The sequence below is a fragment of the Anastrepha obliqua genome, chromosome 2, assembly GCF_027943255.1.
Source record: "Anastrepha obliqua isolate idAnaObli1 chromosome 2, idAnaObli1_1.0, whole genome shotgun sequence".
Taxonomy (NCBI): Eukaryota; Metazoa; Arthropoda; class Insecta; order Diptera; family Tephritidae; genus Anastrepha; species Anastrepha obliqua.
The window spans coordinates 80,607,848-80,628,259 of NC_072893.1; the positions used below are offsets into that span (position 1 = coordinate 80,607,848).

Sequence of the window (20,412 nt, forward strand, 5' to 3'; positions counted from 1 at the left end):
TCAAGCAGCAATAAAAGCGCTGGAATCAAAAACACACTCGTCAAAAACAGTTCTAGAATGTTTTAAACTACTAGATGACGTATCTAAGTGCTACAAGGTGCACCTTATCTGGGTACCAGGCCACAGAAACATTGCAGGAAATTGTAAGGCGGATGAACTCGCAAGAACCGGTACAACGCTCGGTCTCGAACCGGATAAGGCGCTGATACCCATGCCCATAGCCACTTGTAAATTACTTATAGACAGGGAAACCATCAAAAAGGTAAATACAACCTGGCAAAACCTCACAACATGCGAACTAAGCAGACAGACATGGCCGAACTGGAACAGCGGTCGATCGAAGATCTTGCTACGATTCAACAGAGAATCTATAAGAAAAATGATAGGTGTTTTAACTGGTCATTGCTTAATAGGCAGCCACGCTAGAAGGTTAGGACTCCCTTACTTCGATTTCTGTAGAAGCTGTCTTAATACAGAAGAAGAGGAAACAGTCAGACACCTTTTATGTGAGTGTGAAAGCCTAGCTATGAGAAGGCTGCGCACTCTCGATACAGCATTTCTAACCGATGTAGCGGACATAGCCCATCTAAAACTAACGAAGCTCTGCTCGTTTATTAAAGCAACCGGATGGTTTGAAAAGGAACACGTAGAGTAAGGATAAGCTCCAGTGGTATCACAATGGACCTGCTGAAGGTCTAAGTGTGTCTTGCGACAACCACCCTACCTACCTACCTACCTTAAGCGCTCCATTACTTGTCTGTTTGTATGCTGCAGCTGCCTAGTTCACAATTGTCAAATATGATTGACGCACAACGTCATTGGCAAAAATTATAAATTTTTCCGTAGGATAATTAATTTTGCGCCAGCATATTTCATTTCCTTTTCTGTTCCCTTTACTGTTTACATTAATCTAACCTAACTTAAAATTTTTGCTTACAAATATTCGCTATATTGTTATCCACTTCCTCCATATAAATCTCATCTACCAAAAAAACGAGGAAAGGTACAAAAAAATGATCACCTCATGCAAAAAGAATCAGACAGATAATAATAGCAAATGCTCTCTAACTTCTATATGTTTAAAAATAAAGTTGATATCAGTAAAATTTTGAAACAAAAAACAGTGGGTTTAATTTTCAACCATGGATACCATTTTAGACACATTAGCTTTATCAAAAGCAAAATGTGGCCTATTCGGGACCAATAAATTCATGTTTGTCCTGCAGGCAAATCGACTAACAACCCTAAATCATTCTTGATTAGTGCTTTACACTCCTTCTGCATGAAGTCTTCCCACTGCCCCGAGTATTTGCCTACTTAAAGCTTCAGCAACGTTTTGAAGGATTTTCACATTACGTGCTTTCAGCAAGTGTAAAGTATTTCGTTCCTTCTAGGACTTTCACGCCCTCCGCTACGAAATAGTTTAGGGATATGGATATGTGCCTTCAACGAATACGACACGTCGACTAACGACAACCTTTTCAGCTCCCTCTGCTTGAAACTTTATCTTGCCGATTTTAAATGTAATACACTTGGCTTCCTCTATTCATTGACATTTCAAACGGTGTTGTATTGGCGGATGCCTTTGAAACCACTATATTTCTTAAATAGGTATGTTTTGGTTGCCATAGTATGCTCGGCTACGCAATTCTGCTCAATCACCCACAAGAACCATTTTTTTCTTTTCTGTCTTTAAAATTAGAAAATAAATCTCTAACACACCGGTGCAATAGATGCAAGAATAGAAGACGACACTTGTTTATGTTTTGACTGCCCACTTTTTGGTAATATGTCGGGACAAACCGCAATTATAGCCCTTAATTCTAAAATTTTACTTTTCACTGTCATGGCTATGAACGTTGAATTTTGGAACGAAAACCATGGTCTTGATATTCGCTGTTTGCAGCTTTCTCTCACCCTCTTCTAACAACGTGACTTTCCGGTCGTTGAGAGAAGGCAATGTCTCACACTGTTCTATCGCCGCAACAAAATTATCAAACGACTTTGAAAAACTTGAAAGTAAAATGATTGTAAGGATTTCAGTAAGGATTTCAAGTTGCTCCCATACTGCATAAAACTCGTTGATGTGCTCTTTTACATTTCTGACTTCCTACTGACGAAGACAAAGAAGTTTCTTAAAGAGCATAATATTTCGAAGGTCGATAAACTTCTTTTAACTTATTCCAAACCCTCAACGAAGTTGTGCAATGCTTAACGTGATACAACTGTCATGCTTTCCTATTTAACATAATGCTAGCATGCGCTTTTTCAACTTTTGTATCAAATGCTGAAAATTCCGCCTGCGCTGCAGCATCAGACTTCATAATTTTGCCGGTTTATAACCTAGTCCCAAGGCATTAACAAAAAGTGAACGTGTACAGTAAGTCTCATTTCGAAAGGTGTAATTGGAAAGCATTTTTGTGGAAGAAAATTACCACTATATAATTGGTTGAACTTTTCATTCATTTCACAAACTAGTACTATAGTTGAAGGGGAAGTTAGACCATAGTGCAATCACGAGAAATCGTTCGATAGATTAAATATTCATTTATATTAAAAAAATGTTATGATATTATAAAGATACTTTTTGAGCATTTGTCCATAAAAAGGCGATTTTCTATTTGTACACCTACTAAATAACATACTTTTTAGTTACAATTTTTTAAAGCAATTACTCTAAAATGTAGCCTATTTCCACCTAGGTTTACCTGCAGTTTACTCTTAAATACAGTTGAACATCGAATTACTCAAGTGAACAAATTTTTTTGAAATTGTTCTTGTATAAAGCGCAGTTACTCCTGAACGGAGTTAACTTATTTTGGCTAGTCTATCAGAATTATTGCTGTCATATGGTTTGCGTATCACGAGTAGAAGTTTTGCATCATCTGCAAACATTAAGCAGTTGGCAAACTTAAAATGATTCGTAAGGCATTTACAAAAATAATGAACAACAATTGGCCTTGCAGAATACCCGAAGAAGCCTGTCCTAAAGATTTAGAGACAATGAAACCGATTTTTACAAATAATTTCCTGTTATTTAGAAAGCTTGTCAAGAATTCCAAGAGTTTCCTCCTGATGCCATAAGCTGGGCTGAAATACACTTATTAGATTAGAACAACCTGATTTGCCCGAGCATGAAACCATATTGGCTGTTACAAATAAACTTATTTACGTGATTAAATAATGGAATCGAATATTTTAGCTAAAGGACATTGCTAAACAACAGATTTGTACTTGCAGACACACAGATTTGTAAATAGGCTCAATCGAGCAGACTTTCCACGAATCCATGAAAATACCATTGTCACAGAAAGTTTTGAATAATTGTGGAGAAAAGTCCCCTGTTGTCCGTTTTAATTCTAGGTTTAAGCTTCATAGTTGCAAGTTGCACGTCATCCTCCCAAATTTTAAAACTTGACATGATGAAGTGGATGAGGCTAAAACTGACATAGAGTCACACTTTTCATACACTTTGCAAATAAATCCCAACAGTCGTCGGTATAGTTGAAAATAATGCTTTCATACTCCAAACTGGTTGGAAAACCAAACCTTTTTGTTTTAGAGTTCATAAAATGCCAAAAACTTTTAGCATTAGTTATAGTTTCGTTTCCATAGAAGGCGGACGAAAAGTTGCGGAGTTATTTTCTGCCCTTCCTTGGATGTAGCAAATGCTAAAAAAGCAAATCAAAAACATAAAATTTGCTGATAATTCTTCCTAGTACATAAAAATTCAAACAATTCTAGTAGACATATAACCTGAATTGTAATTAAAAATCAAGCTGTTTTTTTTCTTTTTTTGTTTTAGCTAACCCTGGTTGTTTGGTTGGTTTAAGTGCTGATTCGTCCAGAATTGAACTAGCGCTTGCACCCCATTTTGTTGCCACATCCTCGTTATTACCTTGTTTAACGGTTATTTAAAGCATGACTATATCTAGTCTGTGCTAACCCTATTGCGCTTAATATTCCTGAGCTCATAACGGCAGTTACATTCTTGGTGGAAATATGCTATTAGAATATAGAAATTAATCACTCTGGGAAATTTACTACCAACTTTTTAATCTTTAATAACAAACTGTCTCGAATATTTTGATATCGTATAATTGTGTTTACGATTCGATGTTTTTTTTTTCATATTATTTATATTGTATGACGGTTAGAGGGTGAATAAATTCATGACTAACAGTGAAATGGTTGTTTGGCTGAGGGTATGACTTTGAAAACATTACATTCTTGCTGGTAAATAAGTTTGCACTATATGGTATTGGGTGTTTAAATATTTGTTTATCGATTAAGTGAGAGGTGAGTTATAAAAGAACAGATGAGTTTTAGTATTGAATCATGTGAAGAAAATAAATTCCATATTCATTTTACTTACACATCGTTTTGTCATAATAATATTATGAATTTTTGTTTATATTTTTTGTTTTGTTGAGAAAAATAATGAAATTAAAAATATATATTTTCAGCATTAATCATATGTCAAATAATTTTTATATCGAATTAAGAATTAAGTGAAAGTAAACCGAAATAAGTAACATAAAGAAGATAGTAACTTTCGATAACCGCTAACAAACACGAGTAAACACGTTTTCTATTGCATTACGGGCGAGAACAATGCATGTACATATTATATACATATTTTATAACAGGATCTTAACTTGCTAAAATTATAGAAATCTAATAGTGAAAACACTTATAGACATGAAAAAGGAACAAGTATTTGGTGAAGTCGCACATTTCCTATACATATGTACAGATATATGTATGTAACGAGCAAATGTGACATAAACAACAAAGAGAAGAGCATTTAAAAGTGCTAAGAGAGGTTCAAAATATGTAGTAGGTATTTAGCTTGGACATAAAGCCTATTTCTGCAATTTGTATGCCTTGATGTTTAGGTGTGTAAATACTTTATAGGTTATACTTGTAAACTAATATAATCAGTAGCTGTGTGAGGCACACCATATATTTGTTTTATATACAACATATGAACTACTTATGTATTTGTGTAACTACACATGTGAAATGAGTACACGTCCTTTCACTAGGCCATTAATCTGTAAGAGTATGTGTGTATATGTGTATATGCAACTAATGCATATGTCGTACTAAGCTAGTATGCTAAATAGAGGCCCTAAAGCTATAGAGGTTGATTTCAAAATATGGAACCTAGTATTTATTATCAAATGACTAAAACGACAAAATATGAAAATAAACTTACAAAAAGTACTGAAAATACTACCAAATAACTGGTTAAACAGTGCCTGAATATGCCTACTACCAGGTACAGACACTCGGTAAAAACCTCCTACAAAAACATGGTTTCTTAGCCAATTTACTTTAATGCTCATTACCTTTTAAAACTCTTTGTCCCGGGACTTGAACGCGAAAGAAAGTGAGCGCATCCTACCTTCTAACTGGTACTTGATAGTCGTGCGCTATAATCTACTACCTATACAATCATAAAACAAGTACTCTGAGAAAGCCGATTTTTAATGGTCGCCTGACTATCATTGTGCAAATATCCATTTATATGAGTTTGGAGTAAAGGATATCTATTACTTCTACGTAAAATTTTGTGCAAATGGTTTAAAACTGTTTAATGGTCGATTTTTAGCTCCTGAGCGATGCTAGGATTACTAACAACTTCGATTATTTCTGTAATTTTATCGACATTTTCGACATTACCAACATTTTTTTAACCAAAAATTGTACGAAATTAGTTGTTACCGTATCGGCACCAGAAACACCATTCACAATTACAGCGGCCTGGCTTGCATTTTCGACTTTTTCAAAGGAAAACTGTAAAATGTACTGTAAAATGTCTTGTAGTTCCATTGTTAACACCCTGTAACTCACAACTGAATGAAACAAACAACGAAAGAATGTTTATAGTATGAAATATCTACTTGACGATGAGCATAAACTTTAAATTGTTTGATAGCTACTTTACGATATATCGATCACTACACCCATCTACCGCGAAAATAATGGATTTCTTTTTCCTCAAACTTTTATTTTTATTTGAGTATACCTTATACCGACCATACCGTATATCTATTTTAGAGCTTAGTATTTCCCCTGTTTCTATTTTTTAACTATCTGTGTAAAGTATGTCATGCCAGCTTCTGTCGAATGCCAACCAACGAATTCCGTTTGGACTAAAAAAAATTCTTCGAAGCTCATACCTGGGGTCAGGTCACGTATACGATGTTGGCCATCTTAGATTCGATCCTATACAATACTCGTATATTGCGACAGTATATGTTGAGATCACCTTAGCCGAATGGGTTGGTGAGTGACTACCATTCGGAAGTGCGCGGGCTCGAATCTCCGTGCATTAAAAACCAAACATCGGCAGGCAATGGCAAACCTCCGAGTGTGTGGAGCAACATCAAGACACACTGCACAAATAGGAGGAAAAGCTCGGTCATACACCCAAAAAGGGTGTAAGCGCGTATATGTTATATATATATCCTGGGTTCAAGTTGTCAAGGCTGCCTACCAAATCAATACAGTGTTAGTCTGAAAATTTCTGTGAAATTTCATTGCGAGAGCGCAAGTTATGGATTTATTGATTTCATATTGTCAAGTCAAAGTGCTGCCGAAGATTTCTTCGTCCGTTCTTGCATGTCAAGTTTTCAATAAAATTTGCTGTCCAGTAAAATGTGAAAGTACTTCGTAGTCGTAGTCTGCTTTTGCTGCAGGGTCATCCTCCTTATAAAAGCCTTAGCAGCGTTCACCGGTATCCCCTCTACTAAGCCGTACCTCAGCAACTAAAATCTTTAACATTTTTTTAATTGATAAACTCGGAGTTGAACCCATAAGACGTGAGTTCTTTACAATTTTTCGCCCACTTAGCACTAATCATCCTCTCATCTCATACATCAATATTAACTGTTTAATGGCTTTACAAAGGATGTCAGGATGACAGATCGGTAGTCTTTATAGTGCTATTATCATCCAGAATAAATCAAATATATAAAATACCGCTTACGTCACTCTTCATGTTTCTAGACTACGGCTTAGCCAAATGCAACCTTGAACCAGCCCTTAAGAAAACGGAACGCGTCCCATTGAAACAGACAGAAAAATACTTCTAACTTTTTTAGTTCATTAATTAAGTTATTTTTTAGCTATACCTATATATGTTTAATTCCTTATTACCTAGGATATATTGAAGGCTATTATGAGTAACAACACACTGCGTTGAATAACTATGGCACACAGACTTATTGACAAGTATAATGTTTGTCACCTCGACAATTTTTCATATTAATGTACTTACTACAGTACTTAAAGGGCAGGCTAAAATCGGTAGGACTTTTATAGAAAAAGGCATACAGTAGATTTTGGTTGAAATTGAAAGTGAAAGTTCATACGGCGATTTCACTAGGGCGAAATAGAATACATTTTAAATAGGTAGAGTTCAACAAATAAGCAAAATTATGAATGCATGAGAATAAAATAGAAATATCAGTTGCAGAATCCTTTGGCCGGTGATTATTCAACAACTCTCATATGTCTGGAACTTTTTACAGACCCTTATTTCAAAGTTTACTAAATACAATATATGAGCATTGAAGAGTGCTATTTAGTAGTGAAAATTTGTTGACCTATAATAAATACGAGTTCACTAGTTTGCGATTGACTTAACTTAAAGGCTTCAGTAATTGGAAACAATATCGGAACTGGATTCATACATTACACGAGTATCTGCCTTACTAGTGGCTTGGAAGCTATTTTCAGCTTTAGATTAACCTTACTCTCTGGAGTAGACTCTGGTATTATTTTTTAATGTTCCAGAAGTTGGTATTGCGCACCAGTCTTTGAAAATCGGAGCCATCGTTAAACTTTTGAATCAAAAAAGCTACAAATATTATTTTAACTTACAGTACCTTGAATTAAATTAAACGGAAGTGAGTTGATGAGACCCATTAATCGACAAAAATCGCTAACCATAAATATAAAGTAGGGTGATGACTTAATCAAGTATTTGTATTGAATGGTAATGAAAGCAAACTAAATAAACAGCTTTTATAAACCTAATGCTCATTTTTTTTAGAATATGATCACTATTGAAATGTTGTTGTTTTCATATATTTATTTATAAAGTAAGAACAAACTAATGATCATGAGTTTGTTTTAAAATCCACAGAAGGAAATTTATGTTATTTTGGTTTAACTTATTTCATTTTATTTTATGTATTTACTTGTTTTAGTTGAATTTTACTTCGTTGAATTTAATTTAATTTACTTTTGTTCAATATATTCATTTTATTCGAATTTTCTATATTATTTTACTTTATCTCGTTTTATTTAATTAATTGTTTTATTTATATTTCAACTTCTTTATATTTTCATTTATTTTCTCATTTAAGTTAATCTAACTTTGTTTATTATTTTCATTTTCCACTTCATTTGGTTTTACTTCACTTTTTTAATTATTTTTTTTTATTTTATCTTATTTTTTCAATTTATTTAATTGTGTCTGATGTATCTACATTCATCTTTTAATTTTTTGTTGTTTTTATTTTCTTTCAATTTGAATAAATTTTATTCATTTTATTTTATTTACTTTTGGTTTTGCTTATTTTATATTATTTATTTTATTTTATGTAATTTATTTAAGCTAGAAATAAACATTCGTCTAAATAATTTGTATTTTTATTATTTATTTTATTTTATTTTATTTTATTTTATTTTATTTTATTTTATTTTATTTTATTTTATTTTATTTTATTTTATTTTATTTTATTTTATTTTATTTTATTTTATTTTATTTTATTTTATTTTATTTTATTTTATTTTATTTTATTTTATTTTATTTTATTTTATTTTATTTTATTTTATTTTATTTTATTTTATTTTATTTTATTTTATTTTATTTTATTTTATTTTATTTTATTTTATTTTATTTTATTTTATTTTATTTTATTTTATTTTATTTTATTTTATTTTATTTTATTTTATTTTATTTTATTTTATTTTATTTTATTTTATTTTATTTTATTTTATTTTATTTTATTTTATTTTATTTTATTTTATTTTATTTTATTTTATTTTATTTTATTTTATTTTGTTTTATTTTATTTTATTTTACTTGATGTATTATTATTATTTGTTATGGTTCCAGAGCTTATTTTATTTTTATTTGTTTTATGTATATTTTATTCAATTGTTTTATTTGTATTTTTATTTTTTTTTCTTTTTAAATAATTTTTATTTACGTTATTCTATTTTGGGTTATTGTATTTAATTTAAATATTTTTATATATTATATATTCAATTTCATTTTTTAGTTTTATCTATTTTTTGGTTTCCATTTTATTTTATTTTTTTAAATAAGTTTTATTTATATTATTTTATTTTTAGTATGATATATATGCATATATATAGGGTTATTCAAATAAGAGGTGTTATTTTGATATTCAAAGAAAAATGCTTTGTTTTAATATAAATAGCCCGATGTTTATTTCAAGAGCAAGGTATACCGTTAATAGTGGAAAATAAGGCAAATGACCACCACGACCACACTTACAAGACAATATACTTTTCATGAAATTTTCCATAACCGAATTGCAAAGTGGTTGCCCTATGTTCTTGATAGCCTCACGAACTCCATCTTTGAGGTCTTGAATCAACCCTGGGCTGTTGGCGTAGACCTTCTCTTTCACGTGGCCCCAAAGAAAAATGTCACAAGGTGTTAAATCACAAGATCTCGGTGGCCAATTGTGATCACCTCTTCGAGAGATGATACGGTCCGGAAACTTTTCCCGTAAAAGATCAATGGTTTCGTTGCTTGTGTGGCACGTAGCGCCGTCTTGTTGAAAATAAATGTTGTCCACATCAATACCATCCAATTCCGGCCATAAAAAATTGTTAATCATCTCTCAAAAGCGTTAGATAACACCTGTTATTGGAAAACCCGTTATATGGTATTATAGTATATATATATATATATATTGCTTTTTATTTCATTATATTAAATATGTTTTCCTTAATTTTGTTTCATGTAATTTTTGAATCTAAAAAAACTTTAATTTTACATTATATATTTTGTAAATTTAGTCTCTTACTTCACTACATTTTTTATTTTTAGTTTATTTTATTTTGCTTAATTAAATTCAGTTTATTTCATGTTATTTAAAATTTTTATTTTTGCTTAATTTTATCTTATTAATTTTTTTTATTTTGTTCTATCCTTATTTTTATAGTATTTTGTTTTATTTAATTTAATTTTACTAGGATTGCACATACGTCGAAATTTCGACGTTACTCGACATTATATAATATAAATACGGAGAGCAAAACTTAGTCATACCTTTTTTTAGTATTTATAGTCATAGAAAAAGTTGAAACATTAATTGTGTTTGTAAAAACCATAATAAAAAACAATCATTAATTAATCCATGACCATCACAATTTCTGAATCAAATTTATAATAGTATTGATTCACAATATATAAGTTTCCAGTTATTTCAAAAACTTTTATATCATGATACATATATGTATATAATATCATGATACATATTATAACATGATATATCATAATACAAGTAGAATAGTGTGATTAATTTTACCTGCACCTATTCACTTATGTATCTATTTTAATACATTGTGCAAACCGTCTCCACATATGCTATCCATTTGTATATGTTTCAACTTTTTTCTCTGACGATAAATATTAAAAAAAAGATACAACAAAATTTTGCTCATCGTATTAATATATAGATGTTTCGCAATCCATTTTATTTTATTATTAAGTTTTATTCCATTGAAATTTTGTTTAATGTAATTGTTTGAACTTAAAAAACCTTAATTTTATATTATATATATTTTTAAGTTTACTTTTATTTTACGATATTTTTTTTACTTTATTTTATTTAAATTTTTTTTTGTTCTATTCTTTATTTTATTTTGGTTTTATTTTTATTTTATTTGGTTTTATTTTATTTAATTTTATATTTCACAATCCATTTTATTTTACTACACCCTTTAGTTTTATTCTATTGTATTTTTAAAACTTTTTCGTTATATTTCACTTTAATTTTCTTATTTTATTCTATTTTATACTTTTATTTCTGTTTTATTTTAATTTATTTTGCTTTGTTTTATTTGAGTGTACTTTATTTCATGTTTTTCAATCCAGGTTTTTTTATTCAACTTTTTTGTTTTATTCTATTTTTAAAACATTGTTTTTTTTTTAGTTTTGATTCGTTTCTTATTTAATTCTATTTTGTATTTTTACTTTATTTTGTTACATTTTATTTTATTTTTTAATTTTAATTCTGGTTAATTTAATTCTGTAATTTTACTTTATTTTATTTTATTTGATTAATTTTTTAATTTTTATTTTATTTGATTTTACTATAATTTAGTATGGCTTAGTTTTTTACTTTATTCTGGTTTTTATTTTTATTTCAGTTTTATCTCATTTAATTTAATTGTATTTTTATTATTCCTTGTATTTTATTTTATTAAATTTGTTTGCTTTATTCTACAATATTTAATTTTTTTTTGGTTTTATTTTAGTTTAATTTAATTTTTTTAAATTTATATTTACTATGTTTTATTCCATTTAATTTTATTAAACTATTTTTATTTTACTTAGTTGTAATTAATATAAGTTTTCCACGACTATGCCATTGCAACAAAATTTATTTATTCTAATGGATCTCATGATGCAGGGTGTGACATGTTTATTTTTAATCGATATGAAAGGATGTGATTTTGATGGATCGTCCACTATCAGTCTAAGGCAAAAGCATGGAATATTCTATTGGGCATCTTCTCAGGTAGTACGCGATAAAGTGAAAATGAATAAACGTACGCTGTTTAGAATTAAAATAAAATTAAATAAATCTAAGAGGCTGCATATTAGGAACTGATGAAATAATATATTATCTACATCTATTTCTGTATCTTGGAATTTAAAATGGAGTTTTTTCTAAGCTTTAGAAGGAACTTTAGCTAACTTTAAAAGATTGTAGCATTTAATGCGTCTTCGAATAAAAGCAATTTATTTTACAAATAGAAGAACGCTATGAGTTTAAAACATAAAACATTTTTAAGTGAATCAAAAAGTATTTGAAATTTTTCATAATAAATATTTTACAAATAGAAACATTTATATTGACTTGAAACTAAATGAATGGACAAAACTAAACAATAGATTTACCTTCGTCGCCTTTTTCACCACCCTCTGTTGACATTTAGTTTGTGGTGGAACAAATATATTTGTGTATACATTTATATATACGACATGTGCCGTTTAACACGCACATACCGACACACGCATGTACGAGCATTTAGGCGGTGTTTCAAGCAACAAAACAACACAAGAGGAGAAAGATAAAAAATATACAGATAAACAAAAGAAAGATATTCGTAATATAAAATTGAACAACAACAACAAAATTACAAATCAATTAATACTTTTTGTTTTCATACAACCAAATGAATCGAATGCGCTTTGTGTAAGAATCGGTAATTTTTTTTGTGTGCTTATGTTCGAGTATTGGTGGCAACATGAGTCGCCTTCTCGATTGGCTGCTCATGCGCACTTGAGTTTACAATTTACAACAACAAAATTTCGTGTGTGAATGAATGTTTGTCAAACTGACACTAGTTTTGTGTAACATGCTAAGTATTTCAAGATGACCAAACAATGCGTTGTTAACATATTTTCCAGTGTATTTGGTAAACATTTTTGCATAATTATACCCAATTTGACTTCTTTAATTTTTAAAGTATTGTGCGATTTAATATGCGCTTGCGCTAATAAGATAATATTCGCTAAATTGCATGCCAAATTTCAGATGATACATACCGTCGTCTCCGTAATCTTCTTCGCCTTCTTCCTCCTCTGTGTCTGTCGACTTCGATTTGCCTAAACTTTTCAGTTTTTTGCGCTTCGCCGCATTTCTTCTTCGTGCTGTAAAGAGAGTGCAATGAATGTAAAAATGTCGGATGCAATATAAAAATGACTCAATATTTGTCAGTTAATTTTAGCTATATGCAGTACTGTGCAAAATTTTACTAACTTTATCTGCTAATTTGTGTGCAGATGTTAACTTTTTCTGACATGAATAATAAATCTCCGTAAAATATTTTAGTTGTTTGTCCTTTCTCTAATACGATTTTCTTGGATTTATAGGTCGTGCGGTTCATGGATCAATAGATTCATGAGCCAATAGATGTTTTAGAAATCACATACGCAGAAATTGAATACGAAAAATAATTCAGTTGTTTACCGAAATTCTAAATCGTGTATAAATAAATGTAAATGGCATAGGCAGGCCATGGAGTTTTTGTGAAAACTTCGGGGAATGTTTTCGAGTATGTTTGGCCTCGTGAGTGGGCAATAGGGTTCAAATATTTATAGGAGTCATATTTATCGTCAGACATAAATAGTTAAAAACAGAGTACATTTCCTTTATCTGAAAAATATACACCCTAGGCGGCGTTGTGGTCGAAGTATTCAGAAAAATAATATTTTTTATCTATGTGGCTAAATTTGGGGAAAATAAATATTAATTATGTAAGATGAAATATTTTTATTGAAAAGGAACCTCTAACTAGCTCTGGAAAAATGTACAGAAATCTTATAAACGTTTGATGTTGCATTATGTCTTCAAAAAATCTATAATATATATAATACTTAGCCTATTTCGGCCTCAATTGGAGAGGGCGTGTGATTTGAGGAGATAAGGGAAAATAATATGTTCCGTGGCGGGTGAGTTATGGGGTGTGGTACATTCAGCACTGGCATGTAAAATAACCTCCAGCACAGTCTGACCCATGCATCTCAAAAAACAGAAAAAGTCGAATACTGGACCTTGACCGAATTTAATTTTGATCAGGATGAATGTGTTCAGTTGAACCCAAGGGAAAGTGTAATTAATTTAAAAGATCTGTTCCGTATCCAACGTTAAGTGGCTAAATACAATAGTTTTATATGTACTGTACGAGGGTTGCTATTTTAGTTTTGAGATATGGCAACACCAATGCGAATATGTCAAATCTGATATTGTCGTCTTAAAGTTTACGAATGCTATTTGTTTTGTTTACATTTATTTGAAGCATTAAAAAAATTCCTCTAAATCATGAACATTTTTGTACGATCATTTTCTTTGGTATTAGAAGTGAATTAAACCAACAATGGTGCACCCATTAACACGCGTCGCCCTTCAGTGATAAAGCTCCGCTCCAGTTTCGCTGATTCTACAAATTCAATTTTATTTTCTAGAAAGTCGTTCAATATCGGTTGTTGTGTGTGTACGAAAATTACAAGATCCTATTGTCATGTACTGTGAATTTAAATCAGGTTTGGGCTTTATTTGTATTTGCATGCACTCAATATTGAATGAATATTTGGCTAAGAAAATGTTTGTTCGACAATCGTTCAAAATAGGACTCGTGTCGAAAGGGAAAACAAAAAAAAATATTTTTTACAAAAGTCAAAATACATCTGACGATCGTTAATCTATGCCTATGAATGCGAAGATCAAAACAATCCAACAAAATTTCGTGGGTGCCTTTCGCAGCAAATGGTTTTAGTTCAAAATAATTGGACATATCGCCCTTATGTCATTAGAGCACCGTGGACCGATTAATTGTACTTGCCCTAATCACTATTGACCAGAATTTTTAGATTTCTGAGCGTGTAAGTTTATAGCCCATTAAATATTAGTACAACAAAGTATAAATTTCAAGTGACTATAAAATACCGTCGATTTTTGGTAATTTTTGATTGATGGTGCAATATTTTTTGTAAATATAAATATACAATATGTGTCGGAAGAAAATAATCGGTTTTTTTCTTGTAACTTCAAGATATATTTTGTTATGCTTTTTGCTCCATAATAGTTCCACTCAAGGGCTACGACGACAGTGTTAACTCAGGTTAGTGTCGTTCGAAACTTCTTCGTAAACGCAACCAAACAAAAATGAGTGAGAAGTATGCGAAGCGTCTCGAGGCGGTATTCGAAGGGGGCCGAAATTATCTTACACTGCAAAAGTGATTTAAAAATCAAAAAAGTTTGTTGTGACGTGAAATCAGCGGCTTGAAGCGAGTGAGGACAAAAAATTAGGATAAAGTGATCGTCCAACTTTTTAAGCGGGACCCTTCTTTGCGACTACGCCAAGCTCGCACAATTCTTGCTCAAAAGGGAATAGATATGAGTATCAACACCCTCGAACGACGACTGAAGGAGGCGAATATATCCTACGGTCCCACATCGTCAAAACCACTACACTCAGAAAAACACATTGAGAAAGAACAAAACAAGAAAATGGCGTCATAGTAATGAACTGACCTTCCAAGTCACCACACGCCAACCCCGATTTAAAGCAACTCATGCATCAAGTTCGCAAAATCTAGCCCTCTTTGTCGACGAACTACGCAGAAAAGCTTCAAAGCATGCCGAGATCATCGATAGAGACTACACACCATATTGAGTAATTGCAACTCGTAGTTTTGTACATATTTTTATGTAAACAGGTTTTGTTTTTTCTTTCACAGACTGTATATATGTATGTATATAGTATGTATTTACAGTTATACTAGCTATCACGCAACGCCGGAAACAAATGAGTTTTTAAGCATTCAAATGATACTGATTTGATACCTAATAATTTTTTTCCCACAGTTTAAGAGTGAAATGCGTGGCCAACATTTTTAAACACCTGAGAATACGGAAATTTATACGTTCAACGTTTTAGAGTTTTGATCATTGATTGATCCGTATTGGGAAAATGTTTGAAAATTGATTCAAACGCATACGAAAGTATATCGGCCTTCCCGGTTGACATTTTTAAGAGCAATAGAGCCATTTTCGCTTATTAATGTGGGATGCCGTAGTCTAATTAAGTAATTCATATCTTCTAAATTTTATTCACACACTTTATTATTCATTAAGTTAAATTTTTGTTAGCTATAGTGATCTGTTCGTTCCAGCGAATGTCTGCAAGCTAAAAGCTGCTCGTTTTTTTCCGTTTTTCAAAGAATTTCTGAATTGTTCGGTCAATACTAATCCTTTCCTTCGTTATGCAATGTTGCGTCTACAAATAATTTGCCACGTTGCTTAGTAGCATTTCAGTCCATTGGTTCATATGATTGTTCGTCACTCCCACATAAGTATTTAATTTAACCCTTTTGGGACATTCTTGGTACATCTATATCAATTCGGATTTCGAAAACGATTTTTTGAGCTTGTTTATGTATTGTGTGCCTATGCCTTCCTTGTCATCTTTGGTACAATTGCATCCCAATCATATTTGTACGTAAAATGTATGGATAGTTGCCACAGCGGCATAGAGGGAAACTGCTGGGCCCATGAGTTGGCCAGACACGGGACCCTTGCGATGGCTTCATCGCAATATGAGAGGATAGTAGTTCCCTTAAGAACCTGCGGCCTGCTACTAGAAATATGGACATCGCGTCAACTAAACGAGCGCTGGGCTAGTGCGCAAACGTGTAAAGTCGCGATATCCTTTTGGCCGCGGGTAGATCGGGGGCGCTCGAGAGAACTTTTAGGCTAACAAAGCTACAGCTATCGAATTTGGTAGGTATCTTCACCAGACACTGTCCGTCAGGTGTCCATGCGGTGGTGCTTGGCATTGCTTCAAATCCTTTCTGCAGAAGCTGTCTGGTGGACGAGGTGGAATCATCTCAGCACCTTCTTCTCAGCAGCCCTGCTCTTGTCGAGCTAAGGTTTAAACTTCTGGGCTCTCACTTTTCGCTAAACCGGCGGATATTGCGGTTTTTTTACCCTTATGTTTGGTGGTCTTTGAATTTTCACTATTAATTTTTCACTCTTATAATGGCAAAAAATAATAATAATAAAAGATTTTGACGCAAAACATATAAAAACTTAACATCTCTTATGTTTTTAATGTAATAGACTTTCAGTATAAAATGCATAAAGGTACAGCTGTACCAAAGATGTTAGTGAAAGGGTTATGATGTAGAATGTCTCAAAATTTAAATAGGAACCCTCGTACGTACGATATTATTGCATGCTATAAGCGACTCACCCTCCATTATGTGCATCTTTTCGGCCTCAGTTGTACGCTCTTCGGCTAAAATGACTTCCTCTGCAAGTACAAGAAAAAGTCAGAACGAACACAAAAACCGAAAACTCAAAGTGGTTTAATCAAAAGCTAAAAAATATTTTACGCTACAATTGGAATAGACATACATACTTATAGATATATAGTAGGAAGTACTTAGTGATTGGGAGTAATGTGTAGATTATTTGTGTGTATCAATCTAAATATGTGTATACTATATATATATATATATTTTACTTGTATGCTGTTAGAGGATTTACATACAGTACAGTAATATGTATTTATAAGTTTTGTGTACTGTAGGATTCAATTAATTTACTTATTAAAATACGTAGGTATATTCGAAATCTCAAATCAACTTAGTTATTATTATTTAAATACGAATGTATGTAGGTGTAACGCAATACTATACCAGCTTTACAAATCCATTCAACATAGCCGTTCAATTCTCTTTCTAGCTGATGTTGTCTTCTAAGTTTAAGAAACTCTTGTCTATTTTCTACTTTTTCACGTTCTTTTGCGAATTCACTACAAAAAATAATTACACAAAAACAATATACATACAGGAATAGCAGTTATAATTGCAAGTGTTCTATTTGATTTGGTTTTTTTTTTTTGCGATTTTTTTCAAATCGTGATAATTTAAAATTTTGAATAAATTTATAAGTAAGTACGAATCGTTCAAATTGATCGTGTACGTAAATTTTAACTAAACTAAATGAAAAGAAAAAATGATAAACGAAAAGTTGAAGGGAACTCAGTGGGCACAACAGACATAAAATATAATATAAATATTATAGCAATAATAGTTAATGCTTTTCAATCAAAATTTCATAATAAATACATAACGGAACGTTCAATATCGTCGGGCATTTTGTTTTGCATTTACTTGTATTGTAGTATGTGTAGGCGTTCTCGTTCACATATACATAATAGGCGTATGCTAGTGTGTGTTGTGCTGAAATACTGATACAGTATCGCTAAGGAGTATTAACTAGTTTAGGATTCTCAAGAAAATATTTATATGCAGATCATTCCTTTCAAGATAGAAGTTTTTATGAATCATTTTACAGGATGAGTGAACTTGTCAATGTGATCAAGTGTATGATTGATGTTTGAATTTATGCTCAGATATACAGGGTGATCTATTTATGTAAATTGCAATCAGCTTTAAACAGCGATGAATTTCGAGCCACTAGCAATTGCGCTTAATGACAGTTGACTTAGTTATTTTTCGCTAGCATTTACTTCTAAGTTTTTTGCGAATAACTGAGGAAGAGATGCAATCAATCTGAAATACAACCCTACAACTTGCATAATTCAAGGTGCCGCAAAAATCTTCACATTATTTGAAACGCTCTAAAATTTTCATTTGGCTTGTTAATATGGAGTCAACATCAAAAAAAAGTGTGCACCAAATATTGATAAGCTTCGACTATATATTTATTCATTTTGTACTTTCAATGATTAGTTCAATTCAATTATAGTTCATACCACAAAAAAACCATATAAAGCAAAGTTTTGAACTTTGTATAAAAATTGTAAAATTTCAAATATTTTACTCAGAACTTTTAGAATAATTTAATTAACGTCTACTCCACATTTTTGTTATATTATATGGTCAGCAGAAAAAATTGTTAAGAATGTATTAAATTTTTCTGCCACTTTAAGCGACTTTATTCATACCAAATTCAATGATCCGAAATTTTTCTAAAAATTCTGAGTACAAAGTGTGACATTTTGATGCAAATTTGTCGAATTTTTTCAATTTTATACAAAGTTTGAATATGGTTACATAATTTTTGTATGCACTATATTTTTATAACAAAAAGTTATTGAAATTAAAAAATAAATAATTGGTGTACAGTTTCTTTCGATGCTCAAGGTGCATATGTACACTAGGATGCCACAAAGAAAAAATTGTATTTTCTTTATGCTAACTCCTAAATTTATTATACGCATATAGCCAAAAAAATTGGATACAATTCCATGTCAAATGATCCAAGTATTGTGGATTTTATCACATAATTTGAAAATTGGTTTATTTGTAGACTTGGATATAAAAGAAATTTGAAAAAATATATAATTTTGAGATTTATGCGATTTTGAAAATTTTAGTATGTATATATTTTTTTAAAGTAAAATGCCTTCGATTCTTTATTTCATTTTATTACTCTTTTTAAAATAAAATGTGCTTTCAGAAAACTTTGTTTCGAAAAAAATAGTTTTGTCATTTCTGAAAGTCAGCCGCTCAGATTTTCTTCTTATTTTTATCATCAGTGGCCGATACTATACTCAGTAATCCGTGAAACTTTGGGATTCCATTAACTTTTTGAATTACATTGGAATCTGTTTAATGCAAATGCAGATTATATTTCACTGTTTACGAAAAAATGCAAAAGAGGTGCGAGGAATAGTTTACCTCAAAAGATGAACCTTCTTTTTGCTGCGGCATTCACAAATTAACCTCAGAGGCGGAAAAAATTTACATACCTACATGTAGCAATGGCCATTATCAAATGTATAAAGGTACATTCTGTCAAAAAAGTACCCGGGAATTGTTCAATAATACGCAAAATAGTTGCTTAATCATTAAAATTTATTTCGTCGCCGTCAAAATAGAATCCATTCGAAGCAATACACATATGCCAACGATTAGCCCAGTCATCAACGCACCTTTTAAACGCGTTTGAAGAGATCTCCTATAGCTCCTTCAGCGACTCAAAGCGATGTCCGCGGAGTAGTTATTTTAGTTTTGGGAAAAGGAAAAAGTCACAGGGGTCTGAATCTGGTGAATGCGGTGGTTGTTCGATGATATTTGTCGAGTTTTTGGTCAAAAAAGTGTTCACAATATGAGCTTTGTGAGTCGGTGCGTTATTATGGTGCAAAATTCGTGAGTTTTCTTTCCACAAATTGGGCCGTTTCCTATGCACATTCTCTCTCAAATGTCACGTAACTTCCAAATAATATCGCTTATTTACAGTAGCATCATTTGGAACGAATTCCAGTAGCACAATACCATGATAATCAAAGAAAACGAGTAGCATGACTTTCACTTTTGACCGACTTTGACGTGTTTTTTGGGTTTCGGTTCATGCGGATTGCGCCATTTAGCCCCCTGTTAACTGGTTTGCATGCCAAAGTCATATACCTACTTCTCATCACCTATTACGAGTATGATACGCTGGATAAACGTTGGGTCCGAATGCACTTGCGCAAGCATGTCTTCAGTCACCTGCTTCCGATGAAAGAAATTCATCTCTCTTGGAACGAGTCGAGTAGTCACGCGCTCATGCCTAATTGATGGTGCAAAATATTGCGAATTGATTCGTGAGA

At 31.5% G+C, this 20,412-nt stretch overlaps 1 protein-coding gene across 3 annotated transcripts in view; it reads right to left on the bottom strand.

The window, feature by feature from the left end:
• Positions 1–20,412, bottom strand: part of LOC129237120 (voltage-dependent calcium channel type A subunit alpha-1) — a 241,212-nt gene that overhangs the window by 157,467 nt on the left and 63,333 nt on the right. For 2 of the 3 annotated variants that reach the window (XM_054871587.1, XM_054871589.1), the window contains 2 exons: positions 17,041–17,100; positions 12,833–12,937 (listed from right to left, as the gene is read on the bottom strand). In XM_054871587.1, coding sequence (XP_054727562.1) covers positions 12,833–12,937; positions 17,041–17,100 — 165 coding nt within the window. Of the gene's footprint in view, positions 1–12,832; positions 12,938–17,040; positions 17,101–17,488; positions 17,605–20,412 lie in introns of all 3 variants that reach the window. The other variant, XM_054871590.1, reaches the window with a different exon arrangement.